Source organism: Nicotiana tomentosiformis, chromosome 9 (genome assembly GCF_000390325.3).
Source record: "Nicotiana tomentosiformis chromosome 9, ASM39032v3, whole genome shotgun sequence".
Lineage (NCBI taxonomy): Eukaryota > Viridiplantae > Streptophyta > Magnoliopsida > Solanales > Solanaceae > Nicotiana > Nicotiana tomentosiformis.
The window spans coordinates 23,839,511-23,860,957 of NC_090820.1; the positions used below are offsets into that span (position 1 = coordinate 23,839,511).

Here is a 21,447-nt window from a genome sequence, read left to right on the forward strand (position 1 = left end):
CCGAATATACAATACTGTTTGATTACAAATTAACAGTACAATGAAATGAAAAGATTCCAAGGGACTGCGACGACCAAACAGCTCTGCCTTGAATCCTTACAATCCTGCTTTAATTCTGCTCAAGCCCGATATCTCCAGTACCTGGGTCTGCAAAAAAATGTGCAGAAGTGTAGTATGAGTATACCACGATCGGTACCCAGTAAGTATCAAGACTAATCTCAGTGGAGTAGAGACGAGGTACAGTCAAGACACTTACTAGTCTAATAACTTGTACAATATAATATACAAAATAGTAGGAAACAAATAACAATAAGGGAAACATAAAACAACCAGTGATATGCACAGCAGACAACAATAATACCATTAATATCGCTCAACAATTAATAAATACAAATACACCCAATTAAATCAAGTCCTTTAAATAAATGTCTTTCACATATAATTCTTTCAAATAACTCTCTTTCAAATATAATTTTCTCAAATAATTACCTTTCAAATATAATTCTTTCAATAAATCTTTTCAAATATAATTTTCCTCAAATTAATATCTTTCAAATACAATTCTTTCATATAATACTTTATAAATAAAAATCCTTCCAAATAAATATTTTGAATATAATTCTTTCAATTAAAAAGTCACCATGTTACACCTCAATTCATAATCATAAAATTATGGGTCTCAGCCCATTTTCATATTTTTCGTAAACATGGGTCTCAACCCATTTTTTATATTTTCACGGCACCTCGTGCCCATAATTAAATTATCATATTTCCCCGGCACCTCGTGCCCTCATTTCATATCACAACTACACGGACAATTCACTTGCCAAATATCATAATCATTTAATCATAGCACCTCGTGCCCATATTTTATATCACAACTGCACGGACAATTCACGTGCCAATATCCTCATTATTTACTCACGGCACCTCGTGCCCACATTTCATTTCATAATTCGCCTAGAAATAGCCACATGCTCTCAATTTCAATATAAATCAGATTGTTATCAATTTACCAACAACAAGACCAATGGCACAAGATATTAAAATAAACACAAGAAAAATCACAATATGACATAACAATCACCAATGCAACAACTCCACATCATCACATATCACCCTGACAATAACCACCCTTATCCCTCCTATAGCCACCCTTATCCCTCAGTCCTGACAATATCAATAGCCACCCTTATCGCTCTTATAGCCACCCTTATCACTCTGCCCAGACAATATCCCAACACACATAACAACAGTGAAATGCCATCCTTATACCCACATAATATCAATAATGGAAGGCCACCCTTATATCCTCAAAATAACAACTCACACAACACAATAATTTACACGGAAAATTACCGTGGCAACATAACAAAAATCAATTCACAATAAAATTTGCCCAATAGCCACAACAAATTCCAAGGAAATAATACAATCAATTAATTCACAACATATAGCCCAAGGCTCCATACAATGTATATAAAACCTCAAAACAATCAACAGAGATAGAAAATAATCAACATAGGGCACACCTTCATTAATCCAAAGTTAGATAATTATATTAACACCTCTTCTTAAGTTCATTTAATTAATTATTTGCAGAGAAAAAAATCCATAATGAAATTAAATCCCACGAATATCAAACCATCAAACTCACGGAATTCACATAAATATACAGGTAACATGCACATCAAATCGTCATATAAAAATAAATTCGATAAATGCGAATTGAAGCATGGCAAACAGATGACTAAATAAACGCCAACAATTATCCAATTTACTACACAATATGCTCAAGACTTAACTCAATAAAATTTGTACATATAAGTCGAGTACGTACTCGTCACCGCACGTACATGGCTTTTCATATTTCACAAATGGCACATAAGACTCGATGCCTAAGGGGTAATTCCCCCACTCGAGGTTAAGCAAGACACTTACCTCGACTTGCTCCAATTTAATCAAGTAGTATGTATTTTCCTTGATTTTTCCAACTCCGGTCGACTCGAATCTAGTCATAATTAATTCGATACAGTCAACAAAAATTATAGAATCAATTCCATAAAAAAATACTATATTTTTCAATCAAAACCCGAAATTAACTCAAAATTTTACCCGTGGGGCCCACATCTCGAAATTAGGCAAAGGTTACGAAATATGAACAACCCATTCACTCACGAGTTCAACCATACTAAAATCATCAAATTTCGATATCATTTCATCTCTCAAATCGTGATTTTTTATTTTGAAAATTTGCTTCAAAAACCAACATTTACCTCAACTCAAAACACAAATTAAATGATAAAAATAAAGATAAAATCATGGAATATATTAAATTCTAGGTAAAGAACACTTACCCAATCGATTTGCTTGAAAATCCCACAAAGAATCGCTCAAAACCGAGCTCTACAACTCAAAATATGGTGAAAATGGTCTAACCCTCGATTTGAGAATATATTATGCTTGCCCAGGTATTTGTACATCGCGATCGCGGAAGAAATGATGTGATCACGTAGAAGGAAATTGGCTACTGTCCAAAATGTGCTACGCGATCGCGGAAGGGCTTATGAGATCGTGTAGTGAAGGAATTATCTGCTGCCCAAAGCCACACTTCGCGATCGCGAAGAAGAAGATGCGATTGCGTAGAAGGAGTAGACAGACTTCGGCGATCGCGAATCGTATGTATTTTGTGGGTCTTCTACTTCTTTTTCGTATTTAAGTATTTTTTCCCAAATATCTATTTTTATGTCAGTAGGTTTTAATTCTTTGATAAAATATAGGACTAGTATTTTATATTTTTCTAGCATTCTTTTTGTCATGTAAGTAGTTATTCTGTATTTTTCTATCATTCTTTAAAAGTGGTTCAGATTATATTTTTGTTTAGTCTTTAGTGGATTTGTTGTATTTATGACTATTTTTATATTGTAAATATTTTATTGTAATATTCTGTTTGTAACGGTTTTATTTTTAATATTTCCGTTATGTCTTGTTGTATATTTATCAGAAGGTCTATATCCTTTGTTATTAAGTAAGTATTGATTGTTAATTTTAGTTGTTGTTCTAAAGCTTCTATTTTTTCCGTAATTTCTATCCAGTATGGTAAATATTCTTGATTTATCATGCTTAATCATAATATTCTCTTATTATAGATTCTAATTTTGATATTTCTATTTTATAATTTGTTATATATTCTACATATTCTATTTCTCCTGTTTCTATATATTCGTTTATATTAATTTTTTGGAGTTGGAAGAATGTTATTAATTTGTTTATATTTAGTTTTTCTAGTTTATCCTTATTATGTAGTTCTTTTAATTGTTTTATATTATCTCTTATATGTTCTAAAAAGATTAGATCTTTAGATTCTTGATATAATTGCATATTTTGATGTAATCTATGTTCTTGTAATTCTATTATTTTTCGGGTTTCTGTTAGGTTCATCTAGTCTGAATATATATCCTCTGTAAGTATATCAAATTCAGATAGGCTTATTGTATTCTCTTCTTCTAAGTCAGATAATTCTGCTAAATCATACCATTGTTGGGTCATTAGTTCTAGTATTTCGTTCATAAGTAATTTGTCAAATATTATATTTTTGATATCATTATTTAGTGATCTAAGTATGTGTAAAATGGTTATTTTATATTCATCAGTGTTATCTAAGATGTAAGGATGATCCATTTTTGTTTGATGTTTTGGCTAAAAATATTCCTTTAATCTCTTCGTTTATCATGTTTATCGTCATCCTATAACAAGTTATTAAGAACAATTCTTTTAGTCACTACCATGATTTTTTGCTTCAATCGTTTTACCCTAACAGCGCCTCAACTCTGGTTACTTCCCTACCACGGCCTTCTGCCTTACTGGTTTCACCCTTAGGATGGCATAGTCTGGGCTTAAACTACTCTCAGCATAATTATTCATGGCAAACTTACTAAAATTATTCTAAATAACAGTTATAACATGATAACAATTATGATAATCTAGAGATTTCAGGAATATATGTATTTAGCTATACATATTTTAAAAAAAAACTTACTTGATACTGTATATCGGGGATTTCTTCTTTCATAGGTTTGGATTGCTCCATAGATTAAAGATGTTAATTTATTTCACTGAATAGATTTTTACAAGAGAGGTTACAAGAGAGTTTTTTCAGAAGGATGTGAAAGGGGTAAGGTAAGGTGTGTCCCTCTAAGCCTTAAGGGCTGTCTATTTATAACGGAAACTAATCCAAACATCGTCCTCCTAACTTTACACTTGGACGGTCTAAAATTAAAGTAAAAGACGCGTTCCCAACAGTTTTTCCACTGACAGTGGTAGTGATAAAGTGGGACTCACAACAACAACTTAAAAACTAAAAGACGGAAAATAATTTACATAAAGTCAAAAGTTGCTTTAATAATTACATAGCTTTTTTCTTTATGTCATTTTCTGCTTCTTCTTGGGTCCTGCCGATCCTGCTAGCTGTCCTTTTGTTTTTGTCTTGTAGCTTTTGTTGTAAGATTCCTTTGTCTCTTTCTTGATATTTTGTTGCGTATCTTTTTAGTTTTCTTCTTCTTCAAATTTGATTTCTGGAACTATGTTTTTCTCTCCTTGACATTTCGAACATATGTGCTCTGAGTAGATTGGACTAATTTGTTTGCAGTATCTTGTCATTAAGTTTTGAGAAATAAATTCTCCTCTAATAGCTCTTGTAATGGGTGCTTCTTCTGGTTGGATTAATGTTTTAATCCATCTCCGTATCTCTTCCATGTCGTTTTCCCTTAGGTTTTTTGAATGGGTGTAGATCATCGTGTGTTCTCGGGATTGGTATCCCCAAATAGGTTTTTCTTCTACATAATTGTTGACTAGTTCACTTAGAATGGTTGATAGTCCTATAATTCTTTTGTTTGAGTAGAATGCTGGTATATCAGGTTTGGGTATTTCTGGTTGTATTTGTACATTTTCTGGGATAATCATTTCTCTAGTTAGTCCTAATTTAATAACTTGGATTATTGGTTTTATCTCGTTATAGAGTATCTCTGCTGGTGCTACATAAAATTTTATATAAAATAGGTCTCCTTTGGTGATTCTCTTGTAGGTAGTAAAGGCACTATATAGCTCTGGTATTGTAGCTATTTCTTGTCCGGTTTGTGTGTACACTGTACTTAATAGTCCGTAATTGTAACATGTTTTAACTAAATTTGCATTCGTCCCTGGTTGGGCAATCAGTCGGTTGTATCCTTGTAATGGTTGTGTTATATAGTCTGTTTTTGGGTTTTGGATTGTTTTTGATCTCGGATTTAGGTTTAAAAAGGTTTGAATCTTGTGGATATTTTGTATATAGCTGTTGGTAATATAATCGTAGGTTTGTTTTTCCTGGTTTAAGCTTTCTCTATAGCTAGTTGTTTGTGGTGATGGTGTCAAAGGATTTTGGGATTTTGGGGTATATGGCTTGTTGAACATGGCGTTCATATTTGTATTTGTATGTTTTCCTTTTCTTATTGCTGATGTTGATGTACCTGCAGCTGTATGTAAAATAGTGTTAGTTTGTAGGTTTTGGGTTTTTAGGTGTTTCCCAACGTCACCTCCTAGGTCCGCATGTTTTGAGCCATGCTGCTGGCTTAGTTCCGCATGTTTTGAGCCATGCTGCTGGCTTAGGTTTTTTGCTTCTATAATCTGCAACCTCTTTTCTACTTCCGTCATTTGTAGTGATAGTGTAGTAAGTATTGAAAATAGGTCTTGTGTAGTTTCTTCTTCATTTGTTTGTGTACTTTTGTCTTGATAAGTAATCTGCAATCACATTCTTGTCAGTAGGAATTATTTCTATTGTAAATGTGAAATTTAGTATATTTAATACGAGTCTTCGTATTTCTTTCGTTGTAACTGAGTCTTGTACCTTTTTGGTTATCCACCATTTAACTTGTGTGTTATCTGTTCTAACAATAAATTTGTTATATACTATATATGGTTCAAACGATAATAAACACTTATATAAAGCTAATAATTCTTTTCTATTTATTTCCCATTTTAACTGTGGTTCCGTAAATGATCCTGAATAATATCTACAGTGATGTTCTATTTTTTCATCCTTATATTTGTATTTAAGTACTCCTCCATAACTATGGTTACTTGAGTCTGTCTCTACTATATATATAAATTCTCTATTTTCATCTGGAAAATATAGTTTTGGTAATTTTTTACACATATCTTTTATTTTTTGTATATATGTTTTGTCTTTTTCATCAAAGTGATATTCTATATCTTTCTTTAATTTTTTCTGTAAAGGTTTTAAATTTTCTGCCAATTTAGGTATATATTCTCTAACTTGGTTAACTAATCCTAAGAATGATTGTAATTTCTTTTTTGTATCTAGGGTTTCATTTAAATTTATTATTTTTTGTACTATATGTGTTTGCATTTTAATTCCATTTTTATCTATTTGAATTCCTAAGAATTCCACCTGATTTTTAAGTATTTCTGCCTTATTTTTACTAAGGCTAATTCCTGAGGATTCTATTATATGTATGAATTTTTCTAATAATTTTATATGTTGATCTTGTGTCCTTGAGTATAGTAGTATATCGTCTATGTAGATTATACAGTTTTCTAATTGATTAAAATAGCTATCCATAAAATGTTGGTATCTTCCTGGTGCATTTTTATATCCAAATGGTAAAACGTTCCATTCATAAAATCCTTGTGGTACTGTAAAAGCTGTTAATTTTTTAGATTCTTCTTCTAATTTTAGGTGATAAAATCCTGATTTACAATCGAATTTACTGAAGTAATTATATCCTTGTACTTGCCTTATTTTTAATATTTTATTTGGTATCGGGTAATTATATGTTTTTGTTTTTGCATTTAAATTCCTATAATCTATTACCATTCTACTTTTACCTCTTTTTTGCTCATTATGTTTATTTACTATAAATGCTGGGCTATTATGTTTACTATTACTTTCCTGTATATAATTATTTTTTAATAGTTCTTTTATATGCATTTTGAATTCTTCTAGATCATTAAAATTATATTTTAATGGTTTCTGTGTTATTATACTATTTTCATCTATTAATTCTATTTTTACTTTCGTTTTATGTTTATCCCATCCTTGAAGGGGATTTTCATTATATAATGATTCTAATTTGTCTTGAATTATTTTTATCTTATTTATAGCAAATATTATTAATTCTATTTGTTGCTCATTTATTTTTTCATTTTCTAATTTTTGGGTTACCTTTTCACTTCCTTTAATCCACGGTGTTGTTTTTCTTATTTTATTTCTTACTCTTTTTGCTCCTATTTTTTGTTTGCATGGTGTAGTAAACCACCAATGAGTTTTTGTTATTATATGTGGGTATAATTTATCTAAAAAGGGCATTCCTATTAATATATCTTTATTTGTAAATTCATAACTATATATTTCATCCATAGTTAGTATTTTATCCCATATTTGTATTTTTATATTTTTTGCTTTTTGCGTTATCAAGCTTCCTTCATTGTTAAATCCTGTTACCACAATAGGTGTTAATAATTTTTCCCATTTATCTTCAGGTAAACAGTTATGTCTGCATACATTTACTCCTGCTCCTGTATCTATCATGGGTGTATAATATCTGCTGTAATATCCTTCTATTATTATTTTTGCTAGTATATATATTTTTGTCATGTTAAGGTTCTTTCAATTGTTATTTTCTTATTTTTATATGTTATTATAAGATGTCTATCTCCTAGGTTATATGGTTTAACTGTTTCTAACCATTTTATTCCTAAGGTAATATTTTCATTTCCTTGGTAAATATTAAATTCTATTTCTACTGGGATTCCTCCAATAATTAGTTCCTTCTTTGTTATTTCTTCTGTTCCTACCAAATTTTTAGGTAATCCTGGGCATATTATTTCTGTAGTTATTATTTCACTTTCTTTAACTAGTTCTTTAGTTATATAATTGTCTTCTTGTCCAGTATTTATCATTATTAGGTATTTTCTTTGATCTATTACTCCTGTTATATAATAGTTGTGTAACTCCGGTTCTTTTATTAATCTTTGTGGGTTTGTATATTCTAATCTTCTCGAGGTACTTGCTCTTGAAGATGTAGTTTGTGGGGATTCATAATTTATTCTTTTAGATGTGCTTAGTCTTTCTCTTACTATTTCTAAATCTCCTTCCATATCTATATCTTTGTAACTATAATCATTATTGTCTATGACTGATATTATACTATCAAATGGGTTTTCTATCTTTATTTTTTCAATCTTATTTCGTGCTGTTATTTTGTGATTGGTTGTTAATATATATAAATTTTTACATTTTGCTGTAAATATTTTACTTCCTGGTGCCAGCTCTATTCCTGACATTTTCCAGTACAATACTAGTGATTTATCTATATTAGCATCTTTTAATGCTACTGTATAGTTAGCACTAATTATAAATTTAAATTTTTGGTATATCAAATTTCCTTTTATTGCACAAATTATACTCTTTTCTATAGGTTGTACTATTCTATCATCTGCTAAATATATTTCTATTGGTGTATCTATCCCTTCTCTAAAACAGGCTTTTATAAGTATTTCTGTTCCTCCTAAGTGTACATATTTGATCGGATTTTTTGCTTTTATATTCTGAATTTCTTTATTTATTGTTCTTTTATTTATTATAGGTATTTTAGCTTTTCCTCTAGTATATTTACAATCTATTATATGTTCTTTTTGACTTATTACATAATATTCTTCTTTTTTAATTTTGAACCAGTTTTTTATTGTTGGTACTTCTAATATTTTACCGATGCTTAAATCTAAATCTTTTCCTTTTATTTTTTCAAAAATATCATTATCAAATATTACTTTTTGTTCACTTGATTCTTCATCCTTATATTCTTCTCTGCTTATTATTTGTATATCGTTTTCAGTCATTTTCCTCTATATCTGATAGTTCTTTTTCTGATTCTATTTCTGTTTCTAATTCAGGTTCTAATTCATAAATACTATCTTCACTATCTATTTCATAATCTATATAGTCTAGTTGCATGTATTCTTCATTATCAGTGTTAATTTCTGTTATTTGTTTCTTTTTAGGGTCTCTAGGTAATTTACAATCTTTGGCTAGGTGTCCTAATTTTCCACAATTGTAACAAGTACATTCGGATAATTTTTTCTTAATTCTATATGGTCTTTTTCTTTTGTAATCTTTTATATAATATCTTTTCCTCGGGTTTTTATACTTATATTTTAACTTATTTCTTCTATATTTTTTATATTTTCTTTTATAATTTTTCTTTTTATAATAATTATCTGTACATCCAAACTGGGGTGCAGTTTTAATTTTACAACATGTAAGGTTTTTTATCAGTGTTTTTTCCATTTTAATTTCTTCTTTATGTTTTTCACATAATTCTATAAACCAATTCTTTAAATATCTAATTCTAGCTCCTAAGGTATCTTCTAATCCTGCTTTTTCCCAATCTCTTATTATTTTAGAACTAAAAGGTTCTGGTAATTTTGTAAAGTATATTTTTCTGATTTCTTTTCCTTCTTCAACACTATATGTTCCTTTATAGTAATATTCTTTAAATGCACACGTATATTCGTCTATGTAACACATGTTACATATAGCTAGTTTGTTCATTAGATTTCTACTTACTGTTTTTTCTTTTTGTTGCTCTTCTATTTCTGTTGTCATACTACTAAATTCATTTCTTATAGCTAATTCATATTTTATTAATATGTCTATAGTTGTTGTAGCTGATTCACCATCGAATTTTTTATTACTTCTTAATGCTTTTATACTTTCATCATTTAGATTTTGTATCCATAATTTTACTGTTCCTATTATTGTCCTTTCTATATATCCTGGTGCTTCTGGAATTGGTATTTTATTATCTATTAATTGTTTTGATATATATCCTACCCATAGTTGTATTATTTTATTAACGTCTTCTACGCAATCTGATACCATTTTGGGGGGTTTGTGGGTCGGATTTAGCTCCGATTAGCTTTTGTTCATAAATCTTCATAAGTCTGAATATTCTTCTACCAAATCGTATGTATTTTGTGGGTCTTCTACTTCTTTTTCGTATTTAAGTATTTTTTCCCAAATATCTATTTTTATGTCAGTAGGTTTTAATTCTTTGATAAAATATAGGACTAGTATTTTATATTTTTCTAGCATTCTTTTTGTCATGTAAGTAGTTATTCTGTATTTTTCTATCATTCTTTAAAAGTGGTTCAGATTATATTTTTGTTTAGTCTTTAGTGGATTTGTTGTATTTATGACTATTTTTATATTGTAAATATTTTATTGTAATATTCTGTTTGTAACGGTTTTATTTTTAATATTTCCGTTATGTCTTGTTGTATATTTATCAGAAGGTCTATATCCTTTGTTATTAAGTAAGTATTGATTGTTAATTTTAGTTGTTGTTCTAAAGCTTCTATTTTTTCCGTAATTTCTATCCAGTATGGTAAATATTCTTGATTTATCATGCTTAATCATAATATTCTCTTATTATAGATTCTAATTTTGATATTTCTATTTTACAATTTGTTATATATTCTACATATTCTATTTCTCCTGTTTCTATATATTCGTTTATATTAATTTTTTGGAGTTGGAAGAATGTTATTAATTTGTTTATATTTAGTTTTTCTAGTTTATCCTTATTATGTAGTTCTTTTAATTGTTTTATATTATCTCTTATATGTTCTAAAAAGATTAGATCTTTAGATTCTTGATATAATTGCATATTTTGATGTAATCTATGTTCTTGTAATTCTATTATTTTTCGGGTTTCTGTTAGGTTCATCTAGTCTGAATATATATCCTCTGTAAGTATATCAAATTCAGATAGGCTTATTGTATTCTCTTCTTCTAAGTCAGATAATTCTGCTAAATCATACCATTGTTGGGTCATTAGTTCTAGTATTTCGTTCATAAGTAATTTGTCAAATATTATATTTTTGATATCATTATTTAGTGATCTAAGTATGTGTAAAATGGTTATTTTATATTCATCAGTGTTATCTAAGATGTAAGGATGATCCATTTTTGTTTGATGTTTTGGCTAAAAATATTCCTTTAATCTCTTCGTTTATCATGTTTATCGTCATCCTATAACAAGTTATTAAGAACAATTCTTTTAGTCACTACCATGATTTTTTGCTTCAATCGTTTTACCCTAACAGCGCCTCAACTCTGGTTACTTCCCTACCACGGCCTTCTGCCTTACTGGTTTCACCCTTAGGATGGCATAGTCTGGGCTTAAACTACTCTCAGCATAATTATTCATGGCAAACTTACTAAAATTATTCTAAATAACAGTTATAACATGATAACAATTATGATAATCTAGAGATTTCAGGAATATATGTATTTAGCTATACATATTTTAAAAAAAACTTACTTGATACTGTATATCGGGGATTTCTTCTTTCATAGGTTTGGATTGCTCCATAGATTAAAGATGTTAATTTATTTCACTGAATAGATTTTTACAAGAGAGGTTACAAGAGAGTTTTTTCAGAAGGATGTGAAAGGGGTAAGGTAAGGTGTGTCCCTCTAAGCCTTAAGGGCTGTCTATTTATAACGGAAACTAATCCAAACATCGTCCTCCTAACTTTACACTTGGACGGTCTAAAATTAAAGTAAAAGACGCGTTCCCAACAGTTTTTCCACTGACAGTGGTAGTGATAAAGTGGGACTCACAACAACAACTTAAAAACTAAAAGACGGAAAATAATTTACATAAAGTCAAAAGTTGCTTTAATAATTACATAGCTTTTTTCTTTATGTCATTTTCTGCTTCTTCTTGGGTCCTGCCGATCCTGCTAGCTGTCCTTTTGTTTTTGTCTTGTAGCTTTTGTTGTAAGATTCCTTTGTCTCTTTCTTGATATTTTGTTGCGTATCTTTTTAGTTTTCTTCTTCTTCAAATTTGATTTCTGGAACTATGTTTTTCTCTCCTTGACATTTCGAACATATGTGCTCTGAGTAGATTGGACTAATTTGTTTGCAGTATCTTGTCATTAAGTTTTGAGAAATAAATTCTCCTCTAATAGCTCTTGTAATGGGTGCTTCTTCTGGTTGGATTAATGTTTTAATCCATCTCCGTATCTCTTCCATGTCGTTTTCCCTTAGGTTTTTTGAATGGGTGTAGATCATCGTGTGTTCTCGGGATTGGTATCCCCAAATAGGTTTTTCTTCTACATAATTGTTGACTAGTTCACTTAGAATGGTTGATAGTCCTATAATTCTTTTGTTTGAGTAGAATGCTGGTATATCAGGTTTGGGTATTTCTGGTTGTATTTGTACATTTTCTGGGATAATCATTTCTCTAGTTAGTCCTAATTTAATAACTTGGATTATTGGTTTTATCTCGTTATAGAGTATCTCTGCTGGTGCTACATAAAATTTTATATAAAATAGGTCTCCTTTGGTGATTCTCTTGTAGGTAGTAAAGGCACTATATAGCTCTGGTATTGTAGCTATTTCTTGTCCGGTTTGTGTGTACACTGTACTTAATAGTCCGTAATTGTAACATGTTTTAACTAAATTTGCATTCGTCCCTGGTTGGGCAATCAGTCGGTTGTATCCTTGTAATGGTTGTGTTATATAGTCTGTTTTTGGGTTTTGGATTGTTTTTGATCTCGGATTTAGGTTTAAAAAGGTTTGAATCTTGTGGATATTTTGTATATAGCTGTTGGTAATATAATCGTAGGTTTGTTTTTCCTGGTTTAAGCTTTCTCTATAGCTAGTTGTTTGTGGTGATGGTGTCAAAGGATTTTGGGATTTTGGGGTATATGGCTTGTTGAACATGGCGTTCATATTTGTATTTGTATGTTTTCCTTTTCTTATTGCTGATGTTGATGTACCTGCAGCTGTATGTAAAATAGTGTTAGTTTGTAGGTTTTGGGTTTTTAGGTGTTTCCCAACGTCACCTCCTAGGTCCGCATGTTTTGAGCCATGCTGCTGGCTTAGTTCCGCATGTTTTGAGCCATGCTGCTGGCTTAGGTTTTTTGCTTCTATAATCTGCAACCTCTTTTCTACTTCCGTCATTTGTAGTGATAGTGTAGTAAGTATTGAAAATAGGTCTTGTGTAGTTTCTTCTTCATTTGTTTGTGTACTTTTGTCTTGATAAGTAATCTGCAATCACATTCTTGTCAGTAGGAATTATTTCTATTGTAAATGTGAAATTTAGTATATTTAATACGAGTCTTCGTATTTCTTTCGTTGTAACTGAGTCTTGTACCTTTTTGGTTATCCACCATTTAACTTGTGTGTTATCTGTTCTAACAATAAATTTGTTATATACTATATATGGTTCAAACGATAATAAACACTTATATAAAGCTAATAATTCTTTTCTATTTATTTCCCATTTTAACTGTGGTTCCGTAAATGATCCTGAATAATATCTACAGTGATGTTCTATTTTTTCATCCTTATATTTGTATTTAAGTACTCCTCCATAACTATGGTTACTTGAGTCTGTCTCTACTATATATATAAATTCTCTATTTTCATCTGGAAAATATAGTTTTGGTAATTTTTTACACATATCTTTTATTTTTTGTATATATGTTTTGTCTTTTTCATCAAAGTGATATTCTATATCTTTCTTTAATTTTTTCTGTAAAGGTTTTAAATTTTCTGCCAATTTAGGTATATATTCTCTAACTTGGTTAACTAATCCTAAGAATGATTGTAATTTCTTTTTTGTATCTAGGGTTTCATTTAAATTTATTATTTTTTGTACTATATGTGTTTGCATTTTAATTCCATTTTTATCTATTTGAATTCCTAAGAATTCCACCTGATTTTTAAGTATTTCTGCCTTATTTTTACTAAGGCTAATTCCTGAGGATTCTATTATATGTATGAATTTTTCTAATAATTTTATATGTTGATCTTGTGTCCTTGAGTATAGTAGTATATCGTCTATGTAGATTATACAGTTTTCTAATTGATTAAAATAGCTATCCATAAAATGTTGGTATCTTCCTGGTGCATTTTTATATCCAAATGGTAAAACGTTCCATTCATAAAATCCTTGTGGTACTGTAAAAGCTGTTAATTTTTTAGATTCTTCTTCTAATTTTAGGTGATAAAATCCTGATTTACAATCGAATTTACTGAAGTAATTATATCCTTGTACTTGCCTTATTTTTAATATTTTATTTGGTATCGGGTAATTATATGTTTTTGTTTTTGCATTTAAATTCCTATAATCTATTACCATTTTGGGGGGTTTGTGGGTCGGATTTAGCTCCGATTAGCTTTTGTTCATAAATCTTCATAAGTCTGAATATTCTTCTACCAAATCGTATGTATTTTGTGGGTCTTCTACTTCTTTTTCGTATTTAAGTATTTTTTCCCAAATATCTATTTTTATGTCAGTAGGTTTTAATTCTTTGATAAAATATAGGACTAGTATTTTATATTTTTCTAGCATTCTTTTTGTCATGTAAGTAGTTATTCTGTATTTTTCTATCATTCTTTAAAAGTGGTTCAGATTATATTTTTGTTTAGTCTTTAGTGGATTTGTTGTATTTATGACTATTTTTATATTGTAAATATTTTATTGTAATATTCTGTTTGTAACGGTTTTATTTTTAATATTTTCGTTATGTCTTGTTGTATATTTATCAGAAGGTCTATATCCTTTGTTATTAAGTAAGTATTGATTGTTAATTTTAGTTGTTGTTCTAAAGCTTCTATTTTTTCCGTAATTTCTATCCAGTATGGTAAATATTCTTGATTTATCATGCTTAATCATAATATTCTCTTATTATAGATTCTAATTTTGATATTTCTATTTTACAATTTGTTATATATTCTACATATTCTATTTCTCCTGTTTCTATATATTCGTTTATATTAATTTTTTGGAGTTGGAAGAATGTTATTAATTTGTTTATATTTAGTTTTTCTAGTTTATCCTTATTATGTAGTTCTTTTAATTGTTTTATATTATCTCTTATATGTTCTAAAAAGATTAGATCTTTAGATTCTTGATATAATTGCATATTTTGATGTAATCTATGTTCTTGTAATTCTATTATTTTTCGGGTTTCTGTTAGGTTCATCTAGTCTGAATATATATCCTCTGTAAGTATATCAAATTCAGATAGGCTTATTGTATTCTCTTCTTCTAAGTCAGATAATTCTGCTAAATCATACCATTGTTGGGTCATTAGTTCTAGTATTTCGTTCATAAGTAATTTGTCAAATATTATATTTTTGATATCATTATTTAGTGATCTAAGTATGTGTAAAATGGTTATTTTATATTCATCAGTGTTATCTAAGATGTAAGGATGATCCATTTTTGTTTGATGTTTTGGCTAAAAATATTCCTTTAATCTCTTCGTTTATCATGTTTATCGTCATCCTATAACAAGTTATTAAGAACAATTCTTTTAGTCACTACCATGATTTTTTGCTTCAATCGTTTTACCCTAACAGCGCCTCAACTCTGGTTACTTCCCTACCACGGCCTTCTGCCTTACTGGTTTCACCCTTAGGATGGCATAGTCTGGGCTTAAACTACTCTCAGCATAATTATTCATGGCAAACTTACTAAAATTATTCTAAATAACAGTTATAACATGATAACAATTATGATAATCTAGAGATTTCAGGAATATATGTATTTAGCTATACATATTTTAAAAAAAACTTACTTGATACTGTATATCGGGGATTTCTTCTTTCATAGGTTTGGATTGCTCCATAGATTAAAGATGTTAATTTATTTCACTGAATAGATTTTTACAAGAGAGGTTACAAGAGAGTTTTTTCAGAAGGATGTGAAAGGGGTAAGGTAAGGTGTGTCCCTCTAAGCCTTAAGGGCTGTCTATTTATAACGGAAACTAATCCAAACATCGTCCTCCTAACTTTACACTTGGACGGTCTAAAATTAAAGTAAAAGACGCGTTCCCAACAGTTTTTCCACTGACAGTGGTAGTGATAAAGTGGGACTCACAACAACAACTTAAAAACTAAAAGACGGAAAATAATTTACATAAAGTCAAAAGTTGCTTTAATAATTACATAGCTTTTTTCTTTATGTCATTTTCTGCTTCTTCTTGGGTCCTGCCGATCCTGCTAGCTGTCCTTTTGTTTTTGTCTTGTAGCTTTTGTTGTAAGATTCCTTTGTCTCTTTCTTGATATTTTGTTGCGTATCTTTTTAGTTTTCTTCTTCTTCAAATTTGATTTCTGGAACTATGTTTTTCTCTCCTTGACATTTCGAACATATGTGCTCTGAGTAGATTGGACTAATTTGTTTGCAGTATCTTGTCATTAAGTTTTGAGAAATAAATTCTCCTCTAATAGCTCTTGTAATGGGTGCTTCTTCTGGTTGGATTAATGTTTTAATCCATCTCCGTATCTCTTCCATGTCGTTTTCCCTTAGGTTTTTTGAATGGGTGTAGATCATCGTGTGTTCTCGGGATTGGTATCCCCAAATAGGTTTTTCTTCTACATAATTGTTGACTAGTTCACTTAGAATGGTTGATAGTCCTATAATTCTTTTGTTTGAGTAGAATGCTGGTATATCAGGTTTGGGTATTTCTGGTTGTATTTGTACATTTTCTGGGATAATCATTTCTCTAGTTAGCCCTAATTTAATAACTTGGATTATTGGTTTTATCTCGTTATAGAGTATCTCTGCTGGTGCTACATAAAATTTTATATAAAATAGGTCTCCTTTGGTGATTCTCTTGTAGGTAGTAAAGGCACTATATAGCTCTGGTATTGTAGCTATTTCTTGTCCGGTTTGTGTGTACACTGTACTTAATAGTCCGTAATTGTAACATGTTTTAACTAAATTTGCATTCGTCCCTGGTTGGGCAATCAGTCGGTTGTATCCTTGTAATGGTTGTGTTATATAGTCTGTTTTTGGGTTTTGGATTGTTTTTGATCTCGGATTTAGGTTTAAAAAGGTTTGAATCTTGTGGATATTTTGTATATAGCTGTTGGTAATATAATCGTAGGTTTGTTTTTCCTGGTTTAAGCTTTCTCTATAGCTAGTTGTTTGTGGTGATGGTGTCAAAGGATTTTGGGATTTTGGGGTATATGGCTTGTTGAACATGGCGTTCATATTTGTATTTGTATGTTTTCCTTTTCTTATTGCTGATGTTGATGTACCTGCAGCTGTATGTAAAATAGTGTTAGTTTGTAGGTTTTGGGTTTTTAGGTGTTTCCCAACGTCACCTCCTAGGTCCGCATGTTTTGAGCCATGCTGCTGGCTTAGTTCCGCATGTTTTGAGCCATGCTGCTGGCTTAGGTTTTTTGCTTCTATAATCTGCAACCTCTTTTCTACTTCCGTCATTTGTAGTGATAGTGTAGTAAGTATTGAAAATAGGTCTTGTGTAGTTTCTTCTTCATTTGTTTGTGTACTTTTGTCTTGATAAGTAATCTGCAATCACATTCTTGTCAGTAGGAATTATTTCTATTGTAAATGTGAAATTTAGTATATTTAATACGAGTCTTCGTATTTCTTTCGTTGTAACTGAGTCTTGTACCTTTTTGGTTATCCACCATTTAACTTGTGTGTTATCTGTTCTAACAATAAATTTGTTATATACTATATATGGTTCAAACGATAATAAACACTTATATAAAGCTAATAATTCTTTTCTATTTATTTCCCATTTTAACTGTGGTTCCGTAAATGATCCTGAATAATATCTACAGTGATGTTCTATTTTTTCATCCTTATATTTGTATTTAAGTACTCCTCCATAACTATGGTTACTTGAGTCTGTCTCTACTATATATATAAATTCTCTATTTTCATCTGGAAAATATAGTTTTGGTAATTTTTTACACATATCTTTTATTTTTTGTATATATGTTTTGTCTTTTTCATCAAAGTGATATTCTATATCTTTCTTTAATTTTTTCTGTAAAGGTTTTAAATTTTCTGCCAATTTAGGTATATATTCTCTAACTTGGTTAACTAATCCTAAGAATGATTGTAATTTCTTTTTTGTATCTAGGGTTTCATTTAAATTTATTATTTTTTGTACTATATGTGTTTGCATTTTAATTCCATTTTTATCTATTTGAATTCCTAAGAATTCCACCTGATTTTTAAGTATTTCTGCCTTATTTTTACTAAGGCTAATTCCTGAGGATTCTATTATATGTATGAATTTTTCTAATAATTTTATATGTTGATCTTGTGTCCTTGAGTATAGTAGTATATCGTCTATGTAGATTATACAGTTTTCTAATTGATTAAAATAGCTATCCATAAAATGTTGGTATCTTCCTGGTGCATTTTTATATCCAAATGGTAAAACGTTCCATTCATAAAATCCTTGTGGTACTGTAAAAGCTGTTAATTTTTTAGATTCTTCTTCTAATTTTAGGTGATAAAATCCTGATTTACAATCGAATTTACTGAAGTAATTATATCCTTGTACTTGCCTTATTTTTAATATTTTATTTGGTATCGGGTAATTATATGTTTTTGTTTTTGCATTTAAATTCCTATAATCTATTACCATTCTACTTTTACCTCTTTTTTGCTCATTATGTTTATTTACTATAAATGCTGGGCTATTATGTTTACTATTACTTTCCTGTATATAATTATTTTTTAATAGTTCTTTTATATGCATTTTGAATTCTTCTAGATCATTAAAATTATATTTTAATGATTTCTGTGTTATTATACTATTTTCATCTATTAATTCTATTTTTACTTTCGTTTTATGTTTATCCCATCCTTGAAGGGGATTTTCATTATATAATGATTCTAATTTGTCTTGAATTATTTTTATCTTATTTATAGCAAATATTATTAATTCTATTTGTTGCTCATTTATTTTTTCATTTTCTAATTTTTGGGTTACCTTTTCACTTCCTTTAATCCACGGTGTTGTTTTTCTTATTTTATTTCTTACTCTTTTTGCTCCTATTTTTTGTTTGCATGGTGTAGTAAACCACCAATGAGTTTTTGTTATTATATGTGGGTATAATTTATCTAAAAAGGGCATTCCTATTAATATATCTTTATTTGTAAATTCATAACTATATATTTCATCCATAGTTAGTATTTTATCCCATATTTGTATTTTTATATTTTTTGCTTTTTGCGTTATCAAGCTTCCTTCATTGTTAAATCCTGTTACCACAATAGGTGTTAATAATTTTTCCCATTTATCTTCAGGTAAACAGTTATGTCTGCATACATTTACTCCTGCTCCTGTATCTATCATGGGTGTATAATATCTGCTGTAATATCCTTCTATTATTATTTTTGCTAGTATATATATTTTTGTCATGTTAAGGTTCTTTCAATTGTTATTTTCTTATTTTTATATGTTATTATAAGATGTCTATCTCCTAGGTTATATGGTTTAACTGTTTCTAACCATTTTATTCCTAAGGTAATATTTTCATTTCCTTGGTAAATATTAAATTCTATTTCTACTGGGATTCCTCCAATAATTAGTTCCTTCTTTGTTATTTCTTCTGTTCCTACCAAATTTTTAGGTAATCCTGGGCATATTGTTTCTGTAGTTATTATTTCACTTTCTTTAACTAGTTCTTTAGTTATATAATTGTCTTCTTGTCCAATATTTATCATTATTAGGTATTTTCTTTGATCTATTACTCCTGTTATATAATAGTTGTGTAACTCCGGTTCTTTTATTAATCTTTGTGGGTTTGTATATTCTAATCTTCTCGAGGTACTTGCTCTTGAAGATGTAGTTTGTGGGGATTCATAATTTATTCTTTTAGATGTGCTTAGTCTTTCTCTTACTATTTCTAAATCTCCTTCCATATCTATATCTTTGTAACTATAATCATTATTGTCTATGACTGATATTATACTATCAAATGGGTTTTCTATCTTTATTTTTTCAATCTTATTTCGTGCTGTTATTTTGTGATTGGTTGTTAATATATATAAATTTTTACATTTTGCTGTAAATATTTTACTTCCTGGTGCCAGCTCTATTCCTGACATTTTCCAGTACAATACTAGTGATTTATCTATATTAGCATCTTTTAATGCTACTGTATAGTTAGCACTAATTATAAATTTAAATTTTTGGTATATCAAATTTCCTTTTATTGCACAAATTATACTCTTTTCTATAGGTTGTACTATTCTATCATCTGCTAAATATATTTCTATTGGTGTATCTATCCCTTCTCTAAAACAGGCTTTTATAAGTATTTCTGTTCCTCCTAAGTGTACATATTTGATCGGATTTTTTGCTTTTATATTCTGAATTTCTTTATTTATTGTTCTTTTATTTATTATAGGTATTTTAGCTTTTCCTCTAGTATATTTACAATCTATTATATGTTCTTTTTGACTTATTACATAATATTCTTCTTTTTTAATTTTGAACCAGTTTTTTATTGTTGGTACTTCTAATATTTTACCGATGCTTAAATCTAAATCTTTTCCTTTTATTTTTTCAAAAATATCATTATCAAATATTACTTTTTGTTCACTTGATTCTTCATCCTTATATTCTTCTCTGCTTATTATTTGTATATCGTTTTCAGTCATTTTCCTCTATATCTGATAGTTCTTTTTCTGATTCTATTTCTGTTTCTAATTCAGGTTCTAATTCATAAATACTATCTTCACTATACCAGCATTCTACTCAAACAAAAGAATTATAGGACTATCAACCATTCTAAGTGAACTAGTCAACAATTATGTAGAAGAAAAACCTATTTGGGGATACCAATCCCGAGAACACACGATGATCTACACCCATTCAAAAAACCTAAGGGAAAACGACATGGAAGAGATACGGAGATGGATTAAAACATTAATCCAACCAGAAGAAGCACCCATTACAAGAGCTATTAGAGGAGAATTTATTTCTCAAAACTTAATGACAAGATACTGCAAACAAATTAGTCCAATCTACTCAGAGCACATATGTTCGAAATGTCAAGGAGAGAAAAACATAGTTCCAGAAATCAAATTTGAAGAAGAAGAAAACTAAAAAGATACGCAACAAAATATCAAGAAAGAGACCCGTTATAAATAGACAGCCCTTAAGGCTTAGAGGGACACACCTTACCTTACCCCTTTCACATCCTTCTGAAAAAACTCTCTTGTAACCTCTCTTGTAAAAATCTATTCAGTGAAATAAATTAACATCTTTAATCTATGGAGCAATCCAAACCTATGAAAGAAGAAATCCCCGATATACAGTATCAAGTAAGTTTTTTTTTAAAATATGTATAGCTAAATACATATATTCCTGAAATCTCTAGATTATCATAATTGTTATCATGTTATAACTGTTATTTAGAATAATTTTAGTAAGTTTGAATTTTTTGGAGTTGGAAGAATGTTATTAATTTGTTTATATTTAGTTTTTCTAGTTTATCCTTATTATGTAGTTCTTTTAATTGTTTTATATTATCTCTTATATGTTCTAAAAAGATTAGATCTTTAGATTCTTGATATAATTGCATATTTTGAT

The 21,447-nt window shown here is 29.2% G+C and overlaps 3 protein-coding genes across 3 annotated transcripts; all 3 read right to left on the bottom strand.

The window, feature by feature from the left end:
- Positions 1 to 3,687: 3,687 nt before the first annotated feature.
- Positions 3,688 to 5,688, bottom strand: LOC138898479 (uncharacterized). The gene has a single exon (XM_070184547.1). It carries the CDS (start codon positions 5,686 to 5,688, stop codon positions 4,546 to 4,548), a length of 1,143 nt encoding a protein of 380 aa, XP_070040648.1. The 3' UTR covers positions 3,688 to 4,545.
- Positions 5,689 to 11,386: 5,698 nt separating this feature from the next.
- On the bottom strand, positions 11,387 to 13,030 carry LOC138898480 (uncharacterized). The gene has a single exon (XM_070184548.1). The coding sequence runs from the start codon at positions 13,028 to 13,030 to the stop codon at positions 11,888 to 11,890; it is 1,143 nt and encodes a 380-aa protein (XP_070040649.1). The 3' UTR covers positions 11,387 to 11,887.
- Positions 13,031 to 15,662: 2,632 nt separating this feature from the next.
- LOC138898481 (uncharacterized) lies at positions 15,663 to 17,306 on the bottom strand. Its single transcript, XM_070184549.1, has one exon. The coding sequence runs from the start codon at positions 17,304 to 17,306 to the stop codon at positions 16,164 to 16,166; it is 1,143 nt and encodes a 380-aa protein (XP_070040650.1). The 3' UTR covers positions 15,663 to 16,163.
- Between the last annotated feature and the right edge of the window lie 4,141 nt (positions 17,307 to 21,447).

What these genes read in the sequence shown, in the direction of transcription:
- LOC138898479 (XM_070184547.1), bottom strand. Translation starts at nt 5,688, where the DNA reads ATGACGGAAGTAGAAAAGAGGTTGCAGATTATAGAAGCAAAAAACCTA.
- LOC138898481 (XM_070184549.1), bottom strand. Translation starts at nt 17,306, where the DNA reads ATGACGGAAGTAGAAAAGAGGTTGCAGATTATAGAAGCAAAAAACCTA.
- LOC138898480 (XM_070184548.1), bottom strand. Translation starts at nt 13,030, where the DNA reads ATGACGGAAGTAGAAAAGAGGTTGCAGATTATAGAAGCAAAAAACCTA.